The sequence below is a fragment of the Anguilla anguilla genome, chromosome 11 (genome assembly GCF_013347855.1).
Source record: "Anguilla anguilla isolate fAngAng1 chromosome 11, fAngAng1.pri, whole genome shotgun sequence".
Taxonomy (NCBI): Eukaryota; Metazoa; Chordata; class Actinopteri; order Anguilliformes; family Anguillidae; genus Anguilla; species Anguilla anguilla.
In genome coordinates, this window is record NC_049211.1 from 5,883,329 (window position 1) to 5,908,408 (window position 25,080).

The 25,080-nt window shown below is 45.8% G+C and overlaps 3 protein-coding genes across 5 annotated transcripts; 2 read left to right on the top strand and 1 right to left on the bottom strand.

Moving 5' to 3' along the window:
* Positions 1–3,097: 3,097 nt before the first annotated feature.
* Positions 3,098–7,572, bottom strand: szrd1 (SUZ RNA binding domain containing 1). 2 transcript variants are annotated; one of them, XM_035381043.1, is made up of 4 exons: positions 7,366–7,572; positions 5,166–5,215; positions 4,391–4,660; positions 3,098–3,252 (listed from the first exon to the last, which is right to left on the bottom strand). In XM_035381043.1, the coding sequence occupies exons 2-4, from the start codon at positions 5,210–5,212 to the stop codon at positions 3,141–3,143; spliced, it is 429 nt and encodes a 142-aa protein (XP_035236934.1). In that variant the 5' UTR covers positions 5,213–5,215; positions 7,366–7,572; the 3' UTR covers positions 3,098–3,140. The 2 variants fall into 2 exon arrangements, with proteins under 2 accessions (XP_035236934.1, XP_035236933.1); XM_035381042.1 differs by having other exon boundaries at positions 7,378–7,567.
* Positions 7,573–8,689: 1,117 nt separating this feature from the next.
* On the top strand, positions 8,690–17,537 carry LOC118208456 (F-box only protein 42-like). Of its 2 annotated transcripts, none has more exons than XM_035383161.1 (10): positions 8,690–9,144; positions 11,801–12,061; positions 12,305–12,421; positions 13,124–13,258; positions 13,409–13,562; positions 13,745–13,855; positions 14,299–14,395; positions 14,561–14,617; positions 14,881–14,997; positions 15,506–17,537. In XM_035383161.1, exons 2-10 carry the CDS (start codon positions 11,806–11,808, stop codon positions 16,592–16,594), a joined length of 2,133 nt encoding a protein of 710 aa, XP_035239052.1. In that variant the 5' UTR covers positions 8,690–9,144; positions 11,801–11,805; the 3' UTR covers positions 16,595–17,537. The 2 variants fall into 2 exon arrangements, with proteins under 2 accessions (XP_035239052.1, XP_035239051.1); XM_035383160.1 differs by having other exon boundaries at positions 8,691–9,144; positions 11,805–12,061.
* Positions 17,538–19,612: 2,075 nt separating this feature from the next.
* tmem82 (transmembrane protein 82) lies at positions 19,613–23,915 on the top strand. The gene is made up of 6 exons (XM_035383162.1): positions 19,613–20,662; positions 20,848–20,920; positions 21,502–21,688; positions 22,131–22,545; positions 23,192–23,379; positions 23,582–23,915. The coding sequence occupies exons 1-6, from the start codon at positions 20,578–20,580 to the stop codon at positions 23,672–23,674; spliced, it is 1,041 nt and encodes a 346-aa protein (XP_035239053.1). The 5' UTR covers positions 19,613–20,577; the 3' UTR covers positions 23,675–23,915.
* The last annotated feature ends 1,165 nt before the right edge of the window (positions 23,916–25,080 follow it).

Below are 25,080 nucleotides of genomic sequence, written 5' to 3' on the forward strand. Positions count from 1 at the left end.
CTTTTGTATAAGGCTTTTGTATATGTAGAAATATGTGAGACAGCCCAACTGGTTATTCTCTTATGCTAAAATGTATAGATAACACAAAATGAGATGTAGCCTTATTTTGTAAATGGGCTAAATAACTACAAAGGCAAGCAGGATTCCAATCAACAAAGGACTAGAATTCTTTCAAATTGTTGCATTTTCAAAAGCTGAACACATTTCTGAGATGCGAATAAGCTTCATTCTGGATTATTCTGTTTTACGAAGCATCAGAGTTAAGACACTTCTCTGAGGTAAGCACTCTCACTACCTACTACTACAACCAGAGGTGGAAAATCCCAGTTCAGAAAGTTAAAAGTCCTCCCCAGTGCTTTGTTCCAATCACCTGGATTTGCAAATTAGCACAATTCTTCAGCCAGGAGGTAGAGCCGATTAGTGAAATCAGCTGGCTGATTTGGGTGGAAGAAATGCGTGGCAGGTCTTTCACCATCTGAACCCTGGCCTTTCAACCTCGGACTACATTTCCTTACAGATATTTACACTAGACATATTCACTTCAACAGTCACTTTGGCTCTTGACCAATCGAAAAATGTCTTTCACGTTTGAAATGAGAATTGTTCACCTTTGAAAGTTGTAGAGATTGTCGGTTGAACGTACTGCGATGCATCTTCATATCCGACACGGTGTGCAATCACAAAAGCAGCCACGTGTTCGTCACAGCATTTCATCTCAGAGAAATAAAGCTTCACCACTTGCGGCACTTTTTTTTTAAAAATCATTTTTTTATTAAACGGGCATCTTTTAAAGTATTTACAGACTGATTTTGTTCTTCCTCGGGGTGAAACAAACACTGACCATCTTTAACCTGTGTCCGGATGGCTGCGAGCCAACGGCCATTTTGTCACACTCCCCAGGCAGGCACGCGGGGTCTCGCACCGGCTGCCTGACGACTGACGACCCGCAAAGCGAGTCAACGGTCAGCAAGACGTAAAGCAGCCGCAACCGACCCTGTTCCTGGAGATCTACCGTCCTGTAGGGTTTCGCTCCAGCCCTAACAAAGCACACCACCTTGTTCAACAGCTAGAGGTCTTGACGAGCTGCTAATTAGCATGGTCGGGTGTGCAAAATTAGGGTTCAAATGAAAACCCACAAGATGGAGACCTCCAGGAACTATTCAGGAGTCGACTACCACTGATGTAAAAAAGATCGGGGGGGGTGGAGGTCTAAAAAAAAAACAAACAAAATGGCCGTTTTAAAATCACAGCAGCCCAGCGTGGGAATCGGGGGGGGGGGGGGGGGGGGGGGGAGGTTGAACGCTCTAAAGAAAAATACACATCTGTGTGAAACGCGTACAATCCATGTCGGTTCCAGCACAATTCATTAAACAGTCAAGACATTTGTCTCAAAACAAATTATGATTCACACACAAACCGTTGGTGGTGGTGGGGGGGGGGGGGGGGGGGCTGTATAAATTTCCACACAGTTCTGTCCCTCTCCACAGGAGTGGGACAGTTCGCCTTTCCACTAGGTCCAATAAACTTGCGACCCGCTACAAAAATTTTATATATTTAAAAAATAATCATTTTCAACAATCTCCTTAGCTTGCCCATAATTTTCAAACTGGTATCAGAGAATGAAGATCCTCTTTTCCCCATGCGAGAAGTCTTAACTTCAGATCTCCTTCAATCTCCATAACATGCACCTGAGTTCCTGTTTGTAATGCACATCGGAACAAATGGAGGATGCTGTTGACTGCAGATGTATGATTTTTTAAAATGTATTTTTTAAAGAGTAGTACGAAGGATATCTTTAAATCTTCATTAAGTGTCTAAATACGCTAAACAAAGCAATACTCAGAGAAAATCCTTTTTCCTCCATGCATTTCTGACCATTCAGTTCCCTCCAGTACCGCTCCAAAGTGTGGACATACTGCTATTTACAGGATGAAGTTTTTCCAAAACATCTATTTCCTGTTGTGGCTGATTTCAATTTTAAAAAACTATTCCTTAATAACTACCCCCCAAAAAATAAAATAAAATAAAATAAAAAAACACCACTTTAAAAACTGACTTCACTCCGCCAACTGATTTGTTTGTCACTATTCTGTCATTCCGTTTTGCTGTGTTAATTCATTTTGTTTATAAATAGAAACCAGGACAGGAAGACACAGGGAAGGCAAAATAATAATAATTAAAAAAAAGAAAAAACCGTAAACAATAGAACTGTACAGAAATCCAACAATCGTCTTAAGCTCGCCATCTTAACTCTCCCTCTCCCAATTTAAAAACTACAAGTGTAATTAGCAAAGTCACCAAAAAACTTGAAAATAAAATAAAATTTTAAAAAAAAACACATAGGTTTAAAACACTGCCAGGTGTAGAGTGCAGGAAGGTGTGATTATCGTTAATGATGTTATTCGTATTATTGCCGGGAGATGCCAGCACCCAGTGTGACCCCCTCTTCCGATGCGAGTGCACTTCTGTCGCCTCTTGGTTTCTCTGATCCAATGGCGCGCTCGAGCACTCTTCAACCGCTTCCGAACTCCGCCCCTTTTTCAAACTCAAAGTCTTTCACTCTTCTTCTTCCTGCAGAGTTATCCAAGCCTAATGTCCTGGGATTGGTCGGTCATGACCCCCTGCGCAAAAGGTTTTTGTCTCCCAGCAACAGGGTGCCAGTCACAGTGGGGGGTGGGGTGGGGTGGGGTGCGGGAGGCAGGTGAGGAGGAGGGTGGGGTATTGGGGAATGGGGAATTTGTATAGGGAGGGAGTTCTTAAAGGGGGATATCACAGTGAACCGTGTCCTAAACGAGCAATCTCCTCATCACAGTGTTGACCGAGGGGGAGGGGGGGGGGGGGGGATTCCTTGCCCCACACTCCTCATCTCCCTTTCCCCTGCTATTAGCATCCTGCCCTAACCTTGCTAACACCCCCTGGCAGGGGGAGAGATAGGGGGAGAGGAGAGGAGAGAAAATGCATACATGATCCTGTTCTACGTCTCCCCTCCCTGATTAAAAATCGATATCGTCACTTTGATTGGTCCCCCCCCCCCCCCCCCCCCCCCCCCCCCCCTTTGACATCCGCCCATCACCCCACCCCCTCTCTGTTCTGCTCTCCTCTCCTCCCTCCCTCCCCAGGCAGGATGTGCCCCCCCCCCCCTATCTGCGCGGGCGGAAGCCTTGCGTACCGTCGGGGCCTGCCGGCTGCCGGACCACGTGATTGGTTGATCGGGACTCCTCCGAGGGCGGGGGACCACTCACTCGCGCTGGCCTGGAGTGGTCAAGACAAGAGGAGAGCGAGAATGAGCAGGAGCAGGAACGTGTGCAAGCGTGCTCACGTGAACGCTGCCTCACAACGAGCATGCCCACTGGTTTAACAGTTTTTTTTTGGCTGGATCGCAACAGCGGGGCCAGCCCTATAAAAGCGAATGTCTGTGATTGACTGAGTGACTGAGTGATGAAGTTACACCAATGGTCGGCCAGTTCAGCCATACACTAGGTTTTGACCTAGTCTTATTTTGTACCAGAAGAACAACAATAACCCTACCCAAGGATCGGTTAACACACTTCCAGACCAGCTAAATAGCTCCACAGGTTAATGAACCAGTTGAAAGTGCCTGTCGCACTGAATTTGCACCGTACTATCCCAGTCCCTGGTACTGTGCAATTATTGGCTGAAGAGTAATTATGCTGACAGTCCATTGGTCGGGGAGATCATGGGAGTTTGTAAAGGTACTGAGACTATGACAGCAACGTGTCCAATTGTGTCTGTGGACGCTACAGATTCCAACATCTGTGGTTGCTGTGAATGACTAATTCAATTTGTACTCAACTCAAAATACGTTTCGCAACATACTGCATGCCCAAAGTGATGGAAAACATGAGTCAGACATTCTTTCTTTTTTTTTTTTGTTTTTTGCAGTCAAATGATTACCTGAGCACTAAATACACAATTGGCCATCTAGTGTCCTCCCAAGGGTAAAAACACACTGTTTTAGGAACATTTAATAAAATGTTCGGGCCCTGTCATTAAAACGTACTGGTACAAACGGAAGTGTGCAATCCACAGGATTTACGTCCAAGGAAGGGGACATATCTCCATCACAATAAGTGTGTCAGCCAATAATAATAACAATGATATTATAATAATTTAACTCAAACATATTTCATGTTTGCATTTCACCAACTCCTCAAAATAAAATGACACTTTGGGTCACTACCTGGAGTCAAATGGGGACAGTTTAACAGGACGACCAGGCACATCGCTCTCTTACACCGTCTGCATCGGCGTTCAACCGTAAGGTTACACGTGAAGTTCGGTGGGTGCGCGGAACCCCCCCCCCCCATCAGTGTTACTAATGCGAGCGTGAGCGCATGTGGCGCCCCCTGCAGGCGGGCCGGCTCCGTACCTGTCCGCGTTGGGCCTGTCCTGCGGCGAGTCGTCGGGCGTGGCGCTGCCCAGGATGCGCCGGCGGGCCTCGGCGTACTCGGCCTCCCGCTGGGCGAGGGACTTCACCTGCGGGACGGGGCGCATGGCGGCGGCCGGGGACCCCAGCGAGCCGTTGCTGGACGGCCGCTTCAGGATGCGGATCTGCGGGGGAGGGGCCGCGGGGAGCGAGTCGTCCTGGATCACGATGGGCGTCCTCAGCGGGGAGCGTCCCGAACTGGCGTTAGACATCCTGAGGGAACAGAATTTCGGTTTCGATCAGCCACAAACGCGATCGAAAGGACAGCCCCGCACCTTCGAAACATGGGGGACGATGCTAAAGGTTTGAATGAAATGGAACCCGTTTAGACTGACAGGAATCATAATACTTGTGTATCATATCAGGCAGTGTACTGATACAAACACATGCACCTTATAGTTAGCACAACTATAACTCTTTGATTACAGTTTCAGTTTTCCTCTGCAAGTTAAACTGACAAAGAATGCCTCCATAATTTCTGATTGTTCCTTGTTAATCTGGATAATGAAATTTTTTTCATTTCAACAGCTGCCCTGCTGTGTCTTGGGAGTGACAGACTGTGCATCCCCCTAAACCTGCAGGGAGTAAACACGCATAAGTTACAGAAGTTGTAAGAGTGAACAGCCTGTCTGACTATGGGCTTGTGGCTGTATGAGGGATCAGGATCAAACCTGATCTATTTTTTTTTTTAACAAGGCACTAAAGAGGCGTCACTCACTTCTCTTTCTGGCTGATCCTCAGTTTCTCCTCCAGTCTTCTCTCCATTTCCTGCGTTTAGAAAATAAAGTCATCATTACCGCGCAGCTAATCCACCAACGGAAGCCTCAGTGGGAAAAAGAGCGCCACTATTTCCAGCAAGAGCTCAACAGCTTCCAAATCACTCGGGAAAGAAGTTCAACTCGTAGGCGATATCCTCCCCATGCTAATTTTAGTTTGCTGGAGAGGTTACGATGTAAATGACTTCCGGTGCACATTTCACAACTGGAATTACTGGTTTATTGTTTTCATAAATTAATCATTTTAGTGGCCGGTAATTTATTACAAGCTTAAATTACAAGTTGCTATTTGCGCACATTTACTCTTGTCACCCGACCCCCATCTTAGTGCATTTCACGGGCCTCAGAGAGCTATGACTACTGGTATAGCCCAGGGAAACACCAAACTGACAGAGGGAGAGAGAGGGGAGGGTCGAAGAGAGCTTGAGTGACAGGAAGAGGGGAAATTGTAGGGGTGCAGGGCATAAGGGTATTCAGTTTCAAAGTTATTTTTGTTTTGCAGCTAGAATCCTGGAGAGACTGAAAGACACACTGAGGGAGGAAGCAAAATATCAGTTTGCCAATCAGAACGCCCTTCCAACTTTCTCAGACCTGCCAATTACTGCATAACACACTGGCCCAGTTTCAAATTCCCGCAGTAGTGACAAATCCACAGCTCAAACTACCAGTACAGCGTCTCTTAAACATCACAGCAAGTTGAAATGTAAACATTTCTTAAAATATCCAAATGAAGATATCGCGTTTCCATCGTTATACGACCGGGTTTCCATCACGCAAATTATCACGCTAAGCCTTAAGTCTCAAATTGCCTAATGGCTCGGCAGGTGTAGAGCCGAAATGGAAAACACGCTGCACAGCCAAAACCACACTTGTGAACAAAGTTTCAGAGAAAACTAGCCAACTTATACTTCGCAGCTAAATTACCGAGTAAAGCGACGTTAAGGAAAGTTAGTTGAATAGTAAGTTAAACGCCAGACCATTCAAATTTAGAATATATTGCCTAAACCGCTCTTTATATCAAATAAAAGGACAAGGTTTACTCTCTATCCAAAGCTCAAATTCTGAAAGGGCTCGCTGTAGCATTTCTCAGAAAGGAATGTCGGAGGCTTCAGCGGCAAACTTCAACCATGGATGGCGGGTCACTGATTAGCGACATAATCAGCTAGCTAACCAACAGCACATACTGTAATATAATATACAGCTAGCATTTTATCCAACAATATTAACTATGAATTCAACTGGGGACAGCTCACAAGCTGGTAAGTGCGCTAGTCGCCTCGTTAGCAGCTCGTTCCTCGCGTCCTCGTGTGCTTAACACGAAATGAACCTGCAGCTAGCTACAAGCTAGCGTTAGCTACATAAATACGGTTGCACTAGTTGCGCTTAGCAAACAGCATTAACGTTACCCACAATGTCATTCAGTGAAACGTTTATTATCGAGCTAGGTCATGTACTACGTTAGTTAAGTTGGCACTGGCTAACGTTGTACGATTTAACAAACTAGCTCTCCAGATCGACAGCTAAATAAAATCACAAACGTCATCGCAGCAGGCAAGATTAGTTCGCCATATAAAATGAACTATCAAGTAGTGAGGATCTGGAAGTATGCAGACACTATATTGGCAAAGCACTTGTTTTAATCACAGTTTAGCTAGCATACCAAGCTTTGTAACTAGACTAGTTAGTTCGTGCTAGCGAGCTAAAATTTGCTTGAAACGTTTCAGCGAAATGCTCAGCTAATAGCTAACTAGCCAGTTTCTTTAGCTACTTGGCGAATCAGCAGCTTTCGTTAGTAAGGACATTTAGACAGTAAACTTTGACTTTGCTTCTTATTTTGTTGTGACTTGGTTGGCTAACCAGTAAAACAGTTTTCACGCGCTCTCTGGTCGGCTGGATGCTAGCTAGTTAGCTACGTGCCATTCCTCGCGCTCCCTCATTCCGTATCCCAACCCCAACACAACCCCAGGCCTCTGTCCCTTTAAGTTGTGGCCTACTGCGCCTTGCCGTGTTTCAACCTGGCAAAGCAATGGACTGGACTCCATCGTGACTTCGACCCTATCCCACAGTTAAACGAAATCCGTTGTTCTAACATAAAGATGACTGGAGATGATCAAGGGTGCCCTGGAAAAACAGTTCACCTACTCCTCATCTTACCCCGCTGTCCGCTGCTTCCTCCCAATTCTCCGTAACCTCCTCATCTTCCATGTTCCAGCCTCCCACACACACTCCAGGAACAAATTCTTCTTCTATAAACTATCGGCTAGTAATATTCGTAGTAAATTAGCATTGCCGCCACCTGTTGTTTTGGATGCTAACTGCACCAGTGCCCCCATTTCATGGAAGAACAGCAGTTCTGTTCAGTGCCCCAGACGTCACTGTCTGTCTGTCGTCTGTCAGGCTAGTTTTGTGAGATTGGCTTCCTGAAATCTGATTGGTCCTTGTGCGTTTTAGCCAGACGAACAGTATATTACAGTCAGTCCAATGTCTGCTTTGGCAATTTAAAACTACTTGCTGACATACAAATTGAAAGATAACTCAGAAGTTTTACTGTTAGGTACTATCTGCTTATATAAATCCTGTCTACATTACACCAACTGCTACGTCTGATGTCTGGAATTTTGATGCAAGTCATGCGACCACTAGTGAAAAAATATTGAGAATATTAAGGACCTACCCTGGTGCCGTACATTGTTTTTTGGTCTTGGCCGTTAAATTTAAAATACTTGTACGTACATGCAGTGCATTAAAATACATAACTCAGCCCCAATTATTTCATGGATCTTCTGACTCCTTATAATCCATGTTAAAGTGAAACAGGCAATTTGTCAACTTTTTGGCACCCCTCTATAAGTGAGGTGGGTGCCCCTTACAGGCAACAGAGGAGAGGGTGTTTCTGCAGTTGTGGAGCCATTGGAGGGTGAAATCGTTGCTGAATGTACAGGGGGTTAAATTTGCATTATGTGGTGTTTGGCTTGTAAAGCCCATAGCTCTGGTAAGACTGGTAAGAAAGGGACATTTGAGATTGGATCATGCAATTATCAATATGAGAGCATCACATTTGATGAAAAATTAACATCCTTTAATTGCAATGTAGTCAGTAATTGCAATCATCATTACTACTAAGTGGGGTGGTTCATTGAAAGGGCAACACAGTAACAATACATTATTGTACAACAATAATGTACATATTGTAATAATGTATCCCACTCGTATATATAACTTGCTGGCAATTTCAGGCCCTTGATAGATTTAATTTTTATCCAAAAGACATCCGTTGTACTGCATAAATCACTTTCTAAATTAAGCCTAAAAGAACACATTTTTCCATATCTGAAAAGCAGAAATACCTAAACCTTTTAATGGTAATAATATCCGTTCACTTGTGTTCACTGATACATGTACGTCATCGATCCCGTCTGGCGCGCCTAACACAGGCTCGTCAACTTCTTTTATTCCTCCTCTTTTTATACGTTGCGTGCGCGCTCCCGTAGTTACTGGGAATGGTGATGCCGCTTGCGAGGAAGATGGCGTCTGTGTGGATAGTGATGATCGGTATCAAGGTATAAGTAGGAAAGAAAGACACAGAAAAGACATAAGCGAGAGGAGGGGATAGACAGGTAAATAGGACATAGAGAACGGAGACAGGAAGGGGACGTTCAGGATACGGTTCGATGATCGATCAGTACTTGGACCCTATAAACCCAAGCAACTGCTGAACACCGGCAGATAGCTAGCTACCTAGCATAGCTTGCTAGCCTAGTTAGAAATTGCCCCTCTGTAGTGGGGCCAAGGGGAGTTCGGTAGTGTTGCTGCCGGTGAGAAGGAGACGACGGTGTTTCTGCATCTTGGAGATACAAGTGAGTGCTGCTGGAAGTCGCAGGGAGGCCGGGATAAAGCATCGCCACCGGGGACAGGGGCGAGGTGAGAGGGGAAAGAGTAATTTGTTTTTGGGAGTATGGGTACGAGCTGGGTGGAATTTGGTTCATTGGCTATCTGTTAGCTGGACACATTTGCACCCATTCTCCTTAATAATGGGCAGTACCCCTTCTTCATGGAATTCAGCTAAGCTGGTTAGTTCGCGTGATGGCCACGTTCGGAATTTGGGTAGCAAGGAAGGTAGGTTACCTAACTGTTAGCAATCTAACAAGTTAGCGTCTAGCTAACTAGCTAGCTAGCTATCACTGTGTAACAAGTTACATGTGTTGCCTAGATTCCGAATAATATTACCAACGACGTTAACTAACGTTACTTAAAAAAACTCCAGCCAACTGATATAAAGACCGGTAGGTAGGTCAATGCACGATGGACTTTTGGATACGTTGAACTAATTGCAGTTGCTCCTGAAGTAGCTCGCAAGCTATAGCTGACATTGCGTAAGTTAACTCCACTGGCGTTTTGGCGAACGTTGTTCATCTCCCCAAAACACTTAATATTGACTTGGTTAATTCGCTATTGAGCTGTTCATAAAACTAATAATTAATTAAACTTGAGAGGAACTACAAAGTGAACTTGAAATAGCATTAAAGAAAGCTTGGTACGTACTAACACATTAATTCGTAGTCGTGTATTCGTACGAATCATTTTAATTTTGGCACACCTAGTAAACACTCACACACGGATGACATCAACTTTACACCCCCCCCCCCCCAACACACACTTCCCAAACCACCGTGTGCACCATTCACACGGACCCTCCAGGAATTATTATTACATTTTTCATCCTCAAGTGCACACGTATATTCCAAGAACGTTGAATATATTAGAGGTGGTAGTGATGTAGCGGCACAGATGGCTAACAAGGTTGTGTGATGGGGGTGTGGGAGGAGAGGTGGTGAAGTGGTATTAAAACAGGTGAAAGAGGGAATTAACATGGATGCACTGAAGAAGCACATAGGTGTTACATTGCTTTATTATATCATTTGTCACATTGAGTGTTCCTGGCACTCTGGGTGATGTCACTGCTCTTCTCTTGGCCAGCTCTAATGTGGCCACTTATTTCTCTGTGCTGCAGACAGACAGTGTATCTCTAACCTGTAAGGAACAAAGGAATGACATATCTGATTGACTTTGGGAGGGGGGAGGGGGATTCAGTGATAGAAGCATGGGAAAGTTTTGTGTGTGTGTGCATGTGCATTCGTGTGTTCATGTTACATTACGAGCATTGAGCAGACGCTCTTATCCAGAGCGACTTGCACAACTTTTACATAGCATTTACATTGCATCCATTTATACAGCTGGATATATACTGAAGCAAGCACCTTGCTCAAGGTTACAAAGGCATTGTCCTACCCGGGAATCGAACCAGGGATCTTTAGGTTACAAGACCAGTTCCTTACCACGTGTGTGTGTGTGTTGGGTGGAGGGGTTATTATAGCCAGAAGTGGGTGGCACCTTAACAGGCTACAGGGAACATGTAAAATAAGGCAGAAAGAGGCAGCTGACGAAGAGAGGCACACGTGCTCTGACTTCACCTTGCTATTGGACAGTGAAGTATTACCAGGGCAATACATGGAGGTCATGTGACATTTCTTCAACTGAACGTGCAAGTAAGCACTGAGTTTAATGCTCCGTCCTGGTGTCGGATGTCTGCACAACATCTGAGAAGCTGCTTGCAGATATTTGAGATTATGAACTGTGTATGTGTGTGTGTGTGTGTGTGTGTGTGTGTGTTGGGGGCATTTTAATTTATTCTGTAGGTCACAGTTTTTATCTGATTGTGGAACTTTCCCTCTGTGTGCAAATTAACGTGTTGTAAGTGAAAATTAGTCATTATGCGCTATTGGTTTGGCTAGGGTCCTGTCCTTGTTTGGAAACAGACATGTGCTTGTCTTTCAAAGACATCCCCCATCTAACCTGTTCTTTCATTTTCCTCTTATCTTCAGTGATGTCGTGTTGCCTGTGTGCTTCTTCTTTGGTCTTAGATGCTAAAGTGCTCTCACCTCCACCTGCTTTCCTTCCCTTTCCTTTCACAACCACTTGTGAATTTATGCTAATGCAATTAAAGCACCACAGGTGTTTTCCGTGCCAATTCCAGCAGTTGTTGAGCAGGAGGAAATGGCTAATTAGGCCTGTGCTTTCAGTGTAAAAGACTAGGGTAAACATGATTTTATTTTTATGTCACTTATTTTTAATGATATACATTGTTAGCATTCTGTATGATTCCTGCAGTGATAAAACCACTTTTTACTTTTTGATTTATCAAGGTTTAAGGCTGTACCTCAGTGGTTCCCAACCCTGTTCCTGGAGATATACTACCCTGTAGGTTTTCATTGCAACTCTACTTCGGCACGTGCGATTCTACTGATTAGCAGCTCAATGAGATCTCTAGCTGTTGAATGGGGTGTGCTTTGTTAAGGTTGGAGTGAAGACATTCAGGACGATAGACTCCAGGAATTTGGGAACTGCTGCTGTACCCCTTACTAGGTGTTTGTAACTGAGCAACCAGTATGTATTTTTCCATAGTTTTTTTTTTCTTCCTGTGGAGAAAGAAGTGATTATTGATGGTTCTTGAATTCTTCTTTTCCTATCTTTTTTTTTTTTCTTCTCCTTCCTCCCTTTTCCTTGCCCTTGCCGCCAGCCAGAATGTCCAGCTCCTCAGACAGTGAGGATGACAGCTTCGTTGCCATGGATACGGAAGAGGGCGGGGCCGGGCCGGGACAGTTCGCCATGGGGCACGAACAGGAGGAGCGCCGGGCTGGGGGTGGGGCGAAAGTGAGCGAGCGAACGATGGGCGAGCTGCCCGAGGAAGTGCTGGAGTACATCCTGTCCTTCCTGTCCCCATACCAGGAGCACAAGACCGCCGCCCTGGTGTGCAAACAGTGGTATCGCCTCATTAAAGGTAAGGCCCGGCTAATCGATTAATCAATATTGATTCACTGAGGCATGGTTAATCGCAAATAGACTCAATCACACATCTGACCTTTTGACACAAGAGTACCTTCCTTCTGCGTGAAGTCCCTTGCATTTTTAAAATGGTTTCTTTGAGAATAACTCTTAACTATTTTTTTAAAGAATTTTCAAGAATGTTCCATTTGGACTTGGTCAGCAGATTTCTGAATTCTAAATTCTGTCCCCCCCTCAGGAGTGGCCCATCAGTGCTACCACGGGTTCCTGAAGGCAGTTCAGGAAGGCAATATTCAGTGGGAGAGTCGGACGTACCCCTACCCCGGGACACCCATCACACAGCGCTTCTCACACAGTCAGTCGCTCTACCTTCCCTCCGCAATCTCCGAATACCCATCTGTTCTTCGTTTTCCTCTTCAGCTCTTAATTTTGAAGTGATTTTGAAACAGATTTGCTCATTCGTGTCACGATTGCATCTGCGCTTCTGTTTTGGTCCCCTTTCCTGTCTTCGTATCTGAATGTTTTTGATGTTGTGTAAGATGAAGAGCTGTCCAAGATGTGCCGTGAATTCAGTGGGAAATAAATGGGAAGAAGTGTCTTGGAGAATTTCCAGTACTTGGATATTTACTGTTAAAATTGTAGGAAGCATAAATGGACCGTAAAATGGAAAACATTTTTGTAATAGCAGTGAATGGCAGTTACCGGTCATAAATATGAGATGGCCAATGCCGTTATAAAAGAAATTAGTTGGGCAAGGGGGGGGAGGGTAGAGGAAAAACAGTCTGTCAAAATTTGTGTCTTTGATCGGAGAAATTAACTGTCCAGCGTCCATGCTGACAATATAGTTCAAGATACAAGAATCCTTTAAAACCATGTACAAAAAAAAAAAAGAACTTTTCCTTGTGGCATGACTGGAGTAATTGGCATATATTCATGAGATGTCCTTAATTGCACTGTCAATGTGTATGACATATGTACCAGTTAAACTAGGAAATAGTACATTTGTGTGATTAATGTGTGGTGAGGAAATGGTGATGCAGCGTGTTGTGTTTTGCAGGTGCGTGCTACTATGACTCTAACCAGTCCATGTACGTGTTCGGCGGCTGCACTCAGAGCAGCTGCAATGCCGCGTTCAATGACCTGTGGAGGCTCGATCTCAACAGCAAAGAGTGGATCAGGCCCCTGGCCTCAGGTACGCACCGGCGAGCTCATACTTAACACCGGTCCACTCGCGTTGCCATGGTCTCACGTGTACATATCTGTGCTTGGTTTGCTCCTGAAAATATTGGCTAACCCCCTAATCCCCCCCCCCTCCCCCCCCCCACCCCAATTGCCCCGTCAGGTTCGTACCCCTCTCCAAAGGCTGGGGCTACCTTGGTGGTGTACCGGGACCTGCTGGTCCTGTTTGGGGGGTGGACCCGGCCCAGCCCCTACCCCCTGCACCAGCCCGAGAGATTCTTCGATGAGATCCACACCTACTCGCCCTCCAAGAACTGGTGAGTGAGAGACGTGTCTGTTGGGGAAGACGATGTGTACGAAGAAGGAAGTAAAACCAATAACCTGGTTATCTGCACTGTGAACATGCACATCTTTATTTTCTTCTTTGACCATTTCTTTACCCCATCTTCCAACCTCCCTCTTTTCCTTTCTCCAACCCTCTCTCCATCTCTCTGTCCAGGTGGAATTGTGTTGTGACCACCCACGGGCCCCCTCCAATGGCGGGACACTCCTCGTCAGTCATTGGCAGCAAGATGATCGTTTTTGGGGGTTCCCTTGGCGCGCGGCAAATGTAAGTTCCAATTTTGCAGCGTGGTTATAGTTGCTCCTGCCTAGATAACAGGAAATAATGTAAAACCACACCAAAGGCAAAGAGCTGAAAGGATTTTGCTGCCTGGCAGTCTATGGCCAGCTGCACCCAGTGGTGCTGAATCATGGCAGGAAGTGATTCTGGAATTTGTGCGAAGTTGTCAAAGTGGGAAGCTAGCTTGGCAGTGTTCCATGGGCACAGGATGTGCCAGCCGCAGTGGGCACTGACATCGGCATGATTCGTTGCCAGGGGGATGGTTTGGTGCCAGGGGGCTTTAGCAAGGCACACCACCTGGGAGGGCCCACGTTCTTTAATGCAGTTTGGTATTTGAAGCATTTTCAGATCAGCTGCCTGTTGTCACCTGTGTGAACTCAGCAGAGCAGTTCACTGCCCTAACTGACTCTCCTGAATCCCCCCCCCCCCAGGAGTAATGAGGTCTGGATCCTGGATCTGGAGCACTGGACCTGGTCCAAACCCCCCATCACCGGAACCGCCCCCCACCCTCGGGGAGGTCAGTCACAGGTAAGTGTCACTGTGTGTGTGTGCGTGTCTGCGTGTATGTATGTATGTATGTGTGTGTGTGTGTGTGTGTGTGTGTGTGTGTGTGTGCGCGTATAGCGTTTTCTTCTCATACGTCTACATTTTTCTCTTGTATTATCCCTAAATATTTCTTTTCATCTTTCCCAGGTTGTCCTTGATGACAAGACGCTGCTGATTTTGGGTGGCTGCGGGGGACCCAATGCTGTGAGTACCGTCTGCATGCGTGTAACGGGCTGGTTTGCCTGAATAGGTGTGTTAAAGTGCTTGAGCAGCTGCATGTAATTGACAGAAGCACATCACATGATCACATGGAAGCCGCGTGACCTTGTAATGCACCATATGGTGGCTACAACCATTATTGCATTGGATAATTATCGTCGCAATGTATCGCCTGTCCCTAGGTCGTGTCGTTTTGCTGTATTTTCAGTCCTGATGTTTGTTTGTTCCTCCTTTCGCGTGCGTCCCAGCTGTTGAAGGATGCCTGGCTCCTGCACATGGGCGTGGCCCCGTGGACATGGCAACAGCTGCGGGTGGAGAACGAGGAGCACGGAGCTCCGGAGCTGTGGTGCCACCCCGCCTGCAAGGTACGTCCGCGGGGCGACCCCTTAAATTGCGCCTGAGTTACCGTTTTCTCTGTTTAGTCCCTGTCATTTTGTTTGTTTAGTCCCTGTCGTTTTCTCCATTTAGTCCCTGTCGTTTCCACCATTTAGTCCCTGTCGTTTTCTCAATTTAGTCCCTGTCGTTTTTTGTTTGTTTAGTCCCTGTTGTTTTCTCAATTTAGTCCCTATCGTTTTTTGTTTGTTTAGTCCCTGTCGTTTTCTCAATTTAGTCCCTGTCGTTTTTTGTTTGTTTAGTCCCTGTCATTTTCTCAATTTAGTCCCTGTCATTTTGTTTGTTTAGTCCCTGTCGTTTTGTTTGTTTAGTCCCTGTCATTTTGTTTGTTTAGTCCCTGTCATTTTGTTGGTTTAGTCCCTGTCATTTTGTTTGTTTAGTCCTTGTCATTTTGTTTGTTTAGTCCCTGTCGTTTTCTCTGTTTAGTCCCTGTCGTTTTCGTTTTCTCCGTTTGGTAACGCGCTCGCTGCTGTCCCGCAGGTGGGCCAGTGTTTGGTGGTCTTCTCCCAGGCACCCTCTGGCCACGCCCCCCTGAGCCCCAGCCTGAACTCGCGGCCGTCCCCCATCAGCGCCACGTCCCCGCCCCTGGCCCCGGACCCGCCCTCCCTGCGCTCGCAGTCGCCCGTGCGCGGCGGGGCGGGGGGCGGGGTCCCGGGCGCGTACGAGGAGGCGCCGTGCGTCAACGGTCGCTGGGGGACGCTGCGGCCCCGGCCCTCGGCCAGAGGGGGCGCCAGAGAGGCCAGCCCCTCCTCCTCTCTGCAGCAGTCGCCCAGCCGGGGGCCCGACAGCCCCCCCTTACCCCTCCCCTTACTCAACGGCTCCTCCCCCTCTCCCCGCACCAGCCCCTCCCAGGCCGCCTCCCCCCCGCCTCGAGCGCACCCCGCCCACCCGCACCCCCCCGTCCCGCCCGACTGCTGCTGGGACTCCTCCACGGTCGCCGCCTCAGGCTCCGCCCCCGAGCTGACGAGCGCCAACGGTGTCCACACCCCGCCGGGGTCCCCCGCGAGCCCGCCGGGGGCCGTCTCCCCCGGGGCCCTGCGCAGGGGGCTGGAGGCCGTCAAAGCGCTCTCCTCCTCATCGTCGCCATCTTCCTCCTCCGCTTCCTCCCAGGGAGGCGGAGCCACAGGCGGGGCCCCGCCCCCTTCCGCTTCGTCCGGCAGCCCGCCCCCTCCCGGGCAGGCGGCGGCGGCGGCGGCTGACGGACACTCCATTCCACCAATCGCGAGGCGCCTGGGACACCACCCCCCGCAGAGCCTGAACGTGGGGAAGCCCCTGTACCAGTCGCTGAACTGCAAGCCCATGCAGATGTACGTGCTGGACCTCTCACAGGCCCGGGGGCCGGGACTGGTCTCCTGGAAGGTGTTCGGCAGCAGCAGCGGCAGCGGAGCGGGAGGGGTGAGTGGCGGCGGGGGGGCCGCGACCGTGGTGGGACCCCCCGAAACCAGCCTGCACACCGTGGTCCAGGGAAGAGGGGAGCTGATCATTTTCGGGGGTTTGATGGACAAGAAGCAGAACGTGAAGTACTACCCCAAAACCAATGCCTTGTATTTTGTGCGCGCCAAGAGATAGTGCTGAGAGAGGGAGCGAGCGACAGAGAGATGAAGGGAGAGAGAGAGAAAGAGAGAGAGAGGCAGTTAGAGACAGAGAGAGAGTGTGAGAGAGAGCGAGAGCGAGAGAAACACTAACGACATCCAGTCTGAATGCAGGGATGAGAAGGACTCACTCTTGACTCTGTACTCCTTGGATTGGCTCTGGCTTCTTCTGGAAGCTGGAAATGGAGGGAAGACAGAACGGTGACTGGCTGCCTCAGATTCAGTAAACTCCCTCATCTCTCATATTCCTTGCTCTATATTTTTCCTTTCTCTCGCAAAAAAAAAAGTTTCTTCAATAAAAACTGACTTCATAAGCAGAAGAGACACCTGACTATGATTATGGTCAGCGTTATATAAGTTACTATGAATAAACTTGTTATCAGAAGTTGCTATAAATAAAATTTTTACTTCCCACCACTGTCTCCACCGGAAGATAAGAGAAAAAATGGAGGTTTTTTTTCCATCCGTTTTTGTCTCTGGATGACAGGAGATCCAACGGTGCAGTTCTGGCTGTCCAGGGGAGCTGCAGACCTGTGGAAGGGGAGCGATCGGTGGACTCTTGTGTATAGCCTGTTTTTTAATTATTTTGTCTTTTGCATTGATGGAGGAACGCTTTCAAAGTTCATTGTTTACAATGGCGTGTATGTGTGAGTGTGTTTGTGTGAGTGTGTGTGTGTGCTTTTAAACATACAAGTGGTTTTGACTTGAATATATTCCATTTTTGCCTGGGGGAGGGTTGGCGGGTGGGCAGTAAGGGAGAACTGTAAAGAAAGAAAGAAAGGATGCCATTTAAAGAAAATAATTGAAATGGAGAGAGAGCAAAAATCATCATGACATTTGGAGTATATTTGAGTAAATGTGTATGTGTTGAATGACTGAATGAATCATTAAAAAAAAATAAAACCGGACGTAAAGCTGAAGTTACCTGTCTTCATGGAGTCATGAGGTGAAAGAAAAATGCAGCCTATTTAAAATCTGTGTTCTTCACAGTCCAATTCCAGGTTCCTTCAGTGTAAAATGTAGCTTTCCAAAAGGGGTTCCATGCCCACCAGTAGTGTTGCACAGAACAATAGGGAATAGGGAAACGAGATGAGATCGAATTTCAGTTTTACAGAAGAAGTATAAAATAAGATGCAAAAGAATTTTTCAAATGTCCGTCTAATGATGTTTTGTTTCTTCCCACTATTCACTGGGAAATACTGTGGTCAGGGCAGGGCAGGCCATTCCAGTCCTGGAGGGCCGGTGTTCATCCAGGTTTTTGTTTCGACCCGTTACCCTGACCAGATGATCTAACTGGCTGAATACACCGGCACTGGTTCACTCGTAGGTCAGTTCACTGTAAAGCGTTTTACATAGCGGGACACAAGAACAGTCTTCGGCAGTACAATTTATTATTTTTTTTTTTAACTGAAAGGGCAAGAACACAAGTTTATATTGCATTACTAAAAATAGAACTTAAAAAATGGGAAAATACAGCTGAAAGCAGCAATTGAGGGGCCAAAGCTTAAGGCTTCAATAAGCACATTGTCACAGAAGTGTCTGCAAACGCATTTCTCACACGTGTTTACAATGAAATGGAAAGTTTTATCGTCTCATGTCACAGTTAAAAAAAACAAATGGCAGACATACACACAGGCTCTGGTTGCACTTGAACCCTGGGCCAAAGCAAGGGTCAGTGACTTGATGGATGGCACCAACGGTCCGTTTGTTTCAGCAGAAACAAGGTAATGGGCAAAAGAACAGCTAAACATATTTAAAACATTATTTTCTTTGACTCAACAGGAATCTTGAATACATATAAAACTATGCTTCATTGTATATAGTTTTAGTTTCAGAACCATTTCAGTACAAATTACTAAAAAATAAGTGGTTATTTAAAACTATCTGGAAGTATTTAAATATTTATATAGTAGTTGTAATACACTGGACTACTATAAACTGAATTTTAACATACAGCAGCTTGGTTATTATCCAGAATTCAAAAGGTGTTTAAATTAGACTTTTCTGGTCTTAAATTCCTCAGTGTGTATGAATTGCGTTCATTAACTTGAGAACCACTTGAACCCATTTAACAAAACTTTATTTAATATATTTAAATATATAATGAAGATAATAACACTGCTATATATTTAATAACCAGGCTCATTGTTATTATCGGTTTGTTTTTTTAAAAAGTCTCCAACCCTTTGCATAAGAACAATATGCCTTTGTCCAATCTGCATGTTCCAGCTGCACATTAAATTAAATGGCACCTCTGACGGTGACTGGAGAGGGAACAGAACTCAAACTTAAGAGCAGCTACAAATCTAACAGAGTATCCCAAATATTTAATATCAGTAATATTTGGGACAAAAATAGAAGGCAGAATAATTCAATTAGGCGACAGCATGCCGACTGAAATGTTATTTTCAGGCCAAAATATGCCCAGGACCATTAGAAAAAAGATCATGCTCTTGCTCCCATGATTTACTATGATGGTACCCCATTTTGATAATGGCTTTTGGGCACGTCACTCCACAGGTACTAAATACAATACCTGGGAGCCCCCCAACCGTTATAAATTTGAAATCAGCTGTACAAAACACGAGTGAGATACGTTCACGTGCGTTTTGCACGAGGTACTATCCTAATTAACAGCTCGTTACCATTTGTAGGACTGTATCATTACATATTTTCATTATGGCGACTGCGCTGGGATTGGAATATTTGGTTAAACTGTACTTTTCTTTTAAATACTCCAGAGCTTAGAGCGGGTAGCCAGATGTGGAAATGGATATCACGTGCTCACAGACAGATACGACCTTTGCATACCTGCCATCCCAGATAAAATTAATATAATAGAAATTGTTCATCAGATTCCTGGGTTCTGTTCCCTGTAGGCTATTGTCTAAAAGCAGTGCCGCGGCACGGTAAACGGCGAGCATACGCACCTGAATACGAACGCCTTGCGGTGAGACAAAGGTTATCCAGATTATTTAAAAATATATTTAATTGAGAATGGCATGCTACCACGAGGCGGCGCTGTTTTCTCATTTATTAATATGCGCGTTGTTCTAAAATTTACTCTAGCGAACCTTGATACGCGTAAAGTGCTTGGCATAAAGGTCCTTGACAATATTGGTCTCAAAGTGCTCTCCATGTTGATCTGAAAAGTAATAAGCACTTGTTGCATAACATTTCAGAGACAAAACACTGGCTAATTGTCATATTTTTATAATAACTCGGTGGTTCTAAATAATTTAAAACAACATTACCGACGGTCCTATCTGAGTTATCTACGGCTTTATCTTTCAATTTGTTTTGTATTTTACCAGTGATATGATTATTCAACAAAGTATGCCTTTACAAAAAAGTTTATAAAAGTATGCCTTAAGTATACTTTTTCTGAACTAAATCCCAGATAACGGTCCACTTTCACTTTACTTTCCCGAAGTAAACTTAGATCACGGTTTACAGTACTTCACCAATTTAGGATAGAAGGTTTATTAGTAACCTGCTTAAAGAAGTATAGTTCCGGGAAATTATGCATACTTAAAATTGGGCAATTTAGTTCTAGAAAGTACTTAAATATACCAAAATAAAATAAAAGGGATGAGTTTAAGCATAGCCTACTTAAAAAGAAAAACTACTATGGACTACTTTTTCGCGAGGGCAGCCGTAGTACGACCTCTGCGCAGCAAAATATGACAACGACCTTTGAACAGGGTCGGTACACAACACACAACTCATTGAGAAAGAATGAATAATTTTGCCGGCTGCTCGAAGTCCGGACAGCAAGCTAGTATGGAAAATCGTTTCAGTTTCATATCACGTATTTATTGATTGATTGATTTATAAGCTTTCCTGGTGTGTGTTTGAAGATTTGTCTTCAAGTCCGGCATTTGGAATGAACGATTACTTCCCTAAGAAAACAATATATCGTTAAAAACAACTTAAACTTTTGATTGGCACGTTGGCAACATGGTATCCTTCATTGGCTCGGGGCTGTCATGGATACCGGACTGGCTGACGTTAGAGACTACCCCCATGAACAGCTTCCTACAAGGTGAGTTGTATATTAGTTATAATATTATATAATGTTTATTGTCGTTATTATTAGTCATGTCTTGAAATCTAAAATTTCATTACAACATTTGTGTTACTTTTAAAAAAAGAAACAGGAACAACTTGCTTCCTGATGTAACTCTTATTAAACATTGATGGTGATTCTTGTGTTTGTGTGATGCACAGGGCTGGTGGGTGCATGTGGAATATCTGTCCTGCATAATCTGATGAGAGTTCATCTGTTCATCAAAAATATTAGGTGAGACAGGGGACAGGCTGACAGAAAAAAATAAACTGCATGTTCCCTGTATGTTGCTATGATCTGGACAGGCTGGTAGTGGACATGTGATTGCACTGATCTGAAATACGAAGATTAGTGGATCAGTGCAAAACACCTGCATTGAAATGATATCCATAAAGAAACAGTGTGTGCATGTGTGCTTGTTCTCGTGTGTCTGTGCCTGCAAACTGGTCTGCATGAGAAACGAATATGTGTGTGTGTGTGTGTGTGTGTGTGTGCGTGTGTGTGTTTGTTTGTTTCTGATGTGTGGTGGTCCCTTAATAGACAGTTTTAACCAGTGCCAGAGGAAATATAATCAGGAACCATGAACCACAAATAAAAACCTGGCAGCTTCTCCTATCCATGACCAGAGCAAGGCCCATTAGAAAAATTAGATAAAATATCTAACGTTACACAAAGTAGAAAACTAAACCTATCTTTCTGGAAAAGGGTCTGCTTTCAGGTTTCTAACAGCAGAGAGTATTTATTTTTGGTCTATCTTGAAATCAATAAAGCAACGGTATTAATCAGTTTCTTGTTTCTGTTAAATCTTTTGGCAGAGATGGCGATGAAACGAACGGCAAGGACAGATCGTTGCGCACGAGCGGCGCCAGCGGCCGACTCGGCACGTGGCTGCAGTTCTGGTTCCTGACCGCGGTCCTCTCTCTGGTCGGCTCCAGAGTCGCCTCCCTGGTAGTTCTGGAGTTCTGCCTGAGAGCGATCTCAGCGCGCCTTGCTGCCGGATCGGTACGCCTCGTTCGCAAAACTGACTCACGTAACAGCATATTTGCGCGCGCCGACCGGCTCGTGCACTGGTGCTGTAATTAGCGGCAGTCTTGCTGAGAGAGACGCATTGTGTCTCACCGGGCACATGGTAAATGGACTGCATTTATATAGCGCTTTTATCCAAAGCGCTTTACAATTGATGCCTCTCATTCGCCAGAGCAGTTAGGGGTTAGGGGTTAGGTGTCTAACATGCCCAGGGCGGGGTTTGAACCGGCAACCCTCCGACTGCCAGACAACCGGTCTTACCTCCTGAGCTATGTCGCCCCTATGTCGCCCACATCACTGTTCCTCTCACGGCCCAGATCAACGCGCGCCATTCTGTGATTTTAAAAGCTTGATTTTAAACGCTAGCGCTCAGCAGCTCACCCCTCCTCTCTCCCGCCTCCTACCTCTCCAAACCCAGGAATCCCGGTCCAGTACCCAGCAGCTCATGGTCCAGTGCCAGTTCTCCCTGGGCTGCGCTTTGAGCTGCAGTCTCCACTTCCTCCACGAGGGGGCGCCGCAGCGCCTGCTCGCCCTCCTCCTCACGGCGGGGCTGAGCTGGCTGCTGGCCGGCCTGAGCGCGCGTCTCTGGGGGCACGTGAAGGCGCTGTACCCGCTGCACAGCTCCCAGCGCTACTGCGGCGTGTGCATCGGGCTCCTGAGCTCCGGCCGCGCTCTCCCGTCGGCCCTGTCCCGCGCCCTGCTGCTCACCTTCGCCGTGGCCGCCATTGCCGCTGTGTCCACCATCAACCGCCACTTCCTGTCCGCCACGGAGGCCCTCAGGTTCTGGACGCCGCTGACTATCTGCTACACGCTGCTGGTGGTCTACATGCAGGGTGAGCAAGGGGAGGCAGTAGGCCAGGCGGGAGATTAGAGATGGGCTTTGGGCCTGCTCGTGTAAAACAAAATTGCATACAAAAGTATACCTGAAGCACACTACTTTATACTTAAGAATACTTGGTGTATAGGTAACGTTTATATCAAGTATTCTTAGTATACAATTTTTTCACATGGGTGCAGTATGTTAGGGAGAGTGATGGGTCTCTGGTAAACAGGACGGCAGTGCAGAATTAGAATAATGGGTAAGGAGTTGGTCTTGTAACCTAAAGGTCACAGGTACACTGCCGTGGTACCCCTGAGCAATGTAAATGGTATGTAAAATGTTGTGTAAGTCGCTCTGGATAAGAGCGTCTGCTAAATGCCTGTAATGTAATGCAATGTAATGTAATGTAACCTAAAGGTCACAGGTACATATCCAGCTGTATAATTGGTTGCAATGTCAATGCTACATAAAAAAAGTTGTGTAAGTCGCTCCGGATAAGAGCGTCTGCTAAATGCCTGTAATGTAATGCAATGTAAAAACAGGGGATTGGACAGGATGATCAGAAGAGCAGGTAAAAGGCACAGCATCCCTCGCTTTTTGCCACCCAGAAAAAGAAAGGTAGTGAATTAAAAACAGCTGCTTCTGCGCGCCTCCTGCAGACGAGCAGAACCGGCACCCGGGCGGCCCGGCGGCGCTCCAGACGGTGGTGGTGCGGCTCGGGGGCCTGATGGTGCTGATGCTGACCGTGGGTCGCTGGGGCGACGTGCTCCACATCCTGGTGTGCTTCCTGGGCGAAGCCGGCTGCCTGGTGCCTACGCAGGACCTGCTGGACGCCGCCGCGCCACAGGTGAGCGCGTTCGCCGTCCGGATAAACCCAGTCCGCCCTGCATCTGCTGTCCGATCGAACCGTGGGAGGGATCCGCCTCTCAAGCCGTTATCTGTTGGACGGTAGCTGCGAGTCGCTTTGGTCCGTCTGTGTCGATTTCCGCTATTTTCCCGCACAGTAATTGATACCCTCTCCTTGCCTGTTTTTTTTTTTCCCCGCGTAGGATGCGAGCGAAGAAATTCCCAGAAATCCCAGAGGGCAGTTGCCCGGGAACCAGAGGAGGCATACGGGGACATCCCCACCACCTGAGTCCTGAAAGGGAACAGCTATCTGAAGAAGCTGAGCCTCTCTCTCCTGGGTGATCGTCCGCATTACGTATAACCCTCAGTGAGGTGTGCAGCATTGTTGACTTGTGATTACAACAAGAAATGGACATGAGAAATGAATACAGGAAGAACAGGAGCAAAGCGGCCATTATGGGTCCCCCTTAAAATAAAAGGAGATCTGTGCGCCCTTTAAAAAAAAAAAAAAAAAACATTCATTCATTATAATGAATTGCAAATATATTGATTTGATTATTCACAATTATAGGAATGTTTTTATATCAGATAACAAACGTTTTAACATTTATTATCATTCCATGGTTCTGCTAATCTGGTATTTTTATGGCCCGCACCATTTGGAAATGCATCGTGTCAGTGCAGTAGTGGAGTATACGCAGTTTAAAAGATTCAGTAAGGTGGTACAAGACAGGCAAAGCAAGGGAGCGAGGGAAAAACAAATGAAAATAGATGCGATGATTGAGAAAGAATGAAAAAACTGGAGAAAAGATCACAGGCTGCTCTTTTGAGGTGCTAAACCAGTGGTGTCAAACTCGTGCCATGGAGGGCCGTGTGTATGCAGGTTTTCATTCCAGCCTCAGATCTTGATTATATAATTAGTTAAATTATTTGCTGAATTAGGGATGCAGGTTTGTGCACAATGGTGACCCGACGTCTATGGTGACCCGCATTGTCTAAATAAAAATGTTCTTATATTCTGTGCTTCAATGCAGTTAAACGCATATGGCTGAATGAGTAATTGGACTCAATTAAGGCAGCATTAATTGGTTGGAATGAAAACCTGCATACACACGGCCCTCCATGGCACGAGTTTGACACCACTGTGCTAAACAAATAGTATCACATTTTTGTGCGTTTTTGCTTATTTGCATAAATCTTCCCACAAGGAAATTACCACTATTACTCCAGTGATAAAGATAAAATAAGTTTGTAAAAATAAAACAAAAACAAACAAACAATACAGTTAATGAGCTATATTGTATAGTAATACAATTGTTACAGCCTAAATAGAAAATGGTTGAACAGTTTTTCTACAAAATACGTCAAATAATTATTTGAAAAAAATCCAACTAAATATATCTACAATAACATGATGTTTCACAGCGGGTATACAAATTAAGTGAAACGCATGTAAAAACCCATGTGTCATCCATTATCACCAGGAAGGACAATGAACTCCCAGAAGAAACAAGATAAAGGGTTGTTGACTTTCACAAGTTAGGACAGGGTTGAAATAAATACACCACTTTCCACTATTTGGTGAATAATTAAGATGTATAAGACCACAAAAAAAGCAATAAACCTGCTTGCTACAGTACACAAGTGCATCTTGAGACAGATGGTTTGGGAGGCAAGGAGAAATTCAACAGCCACAGTTGGA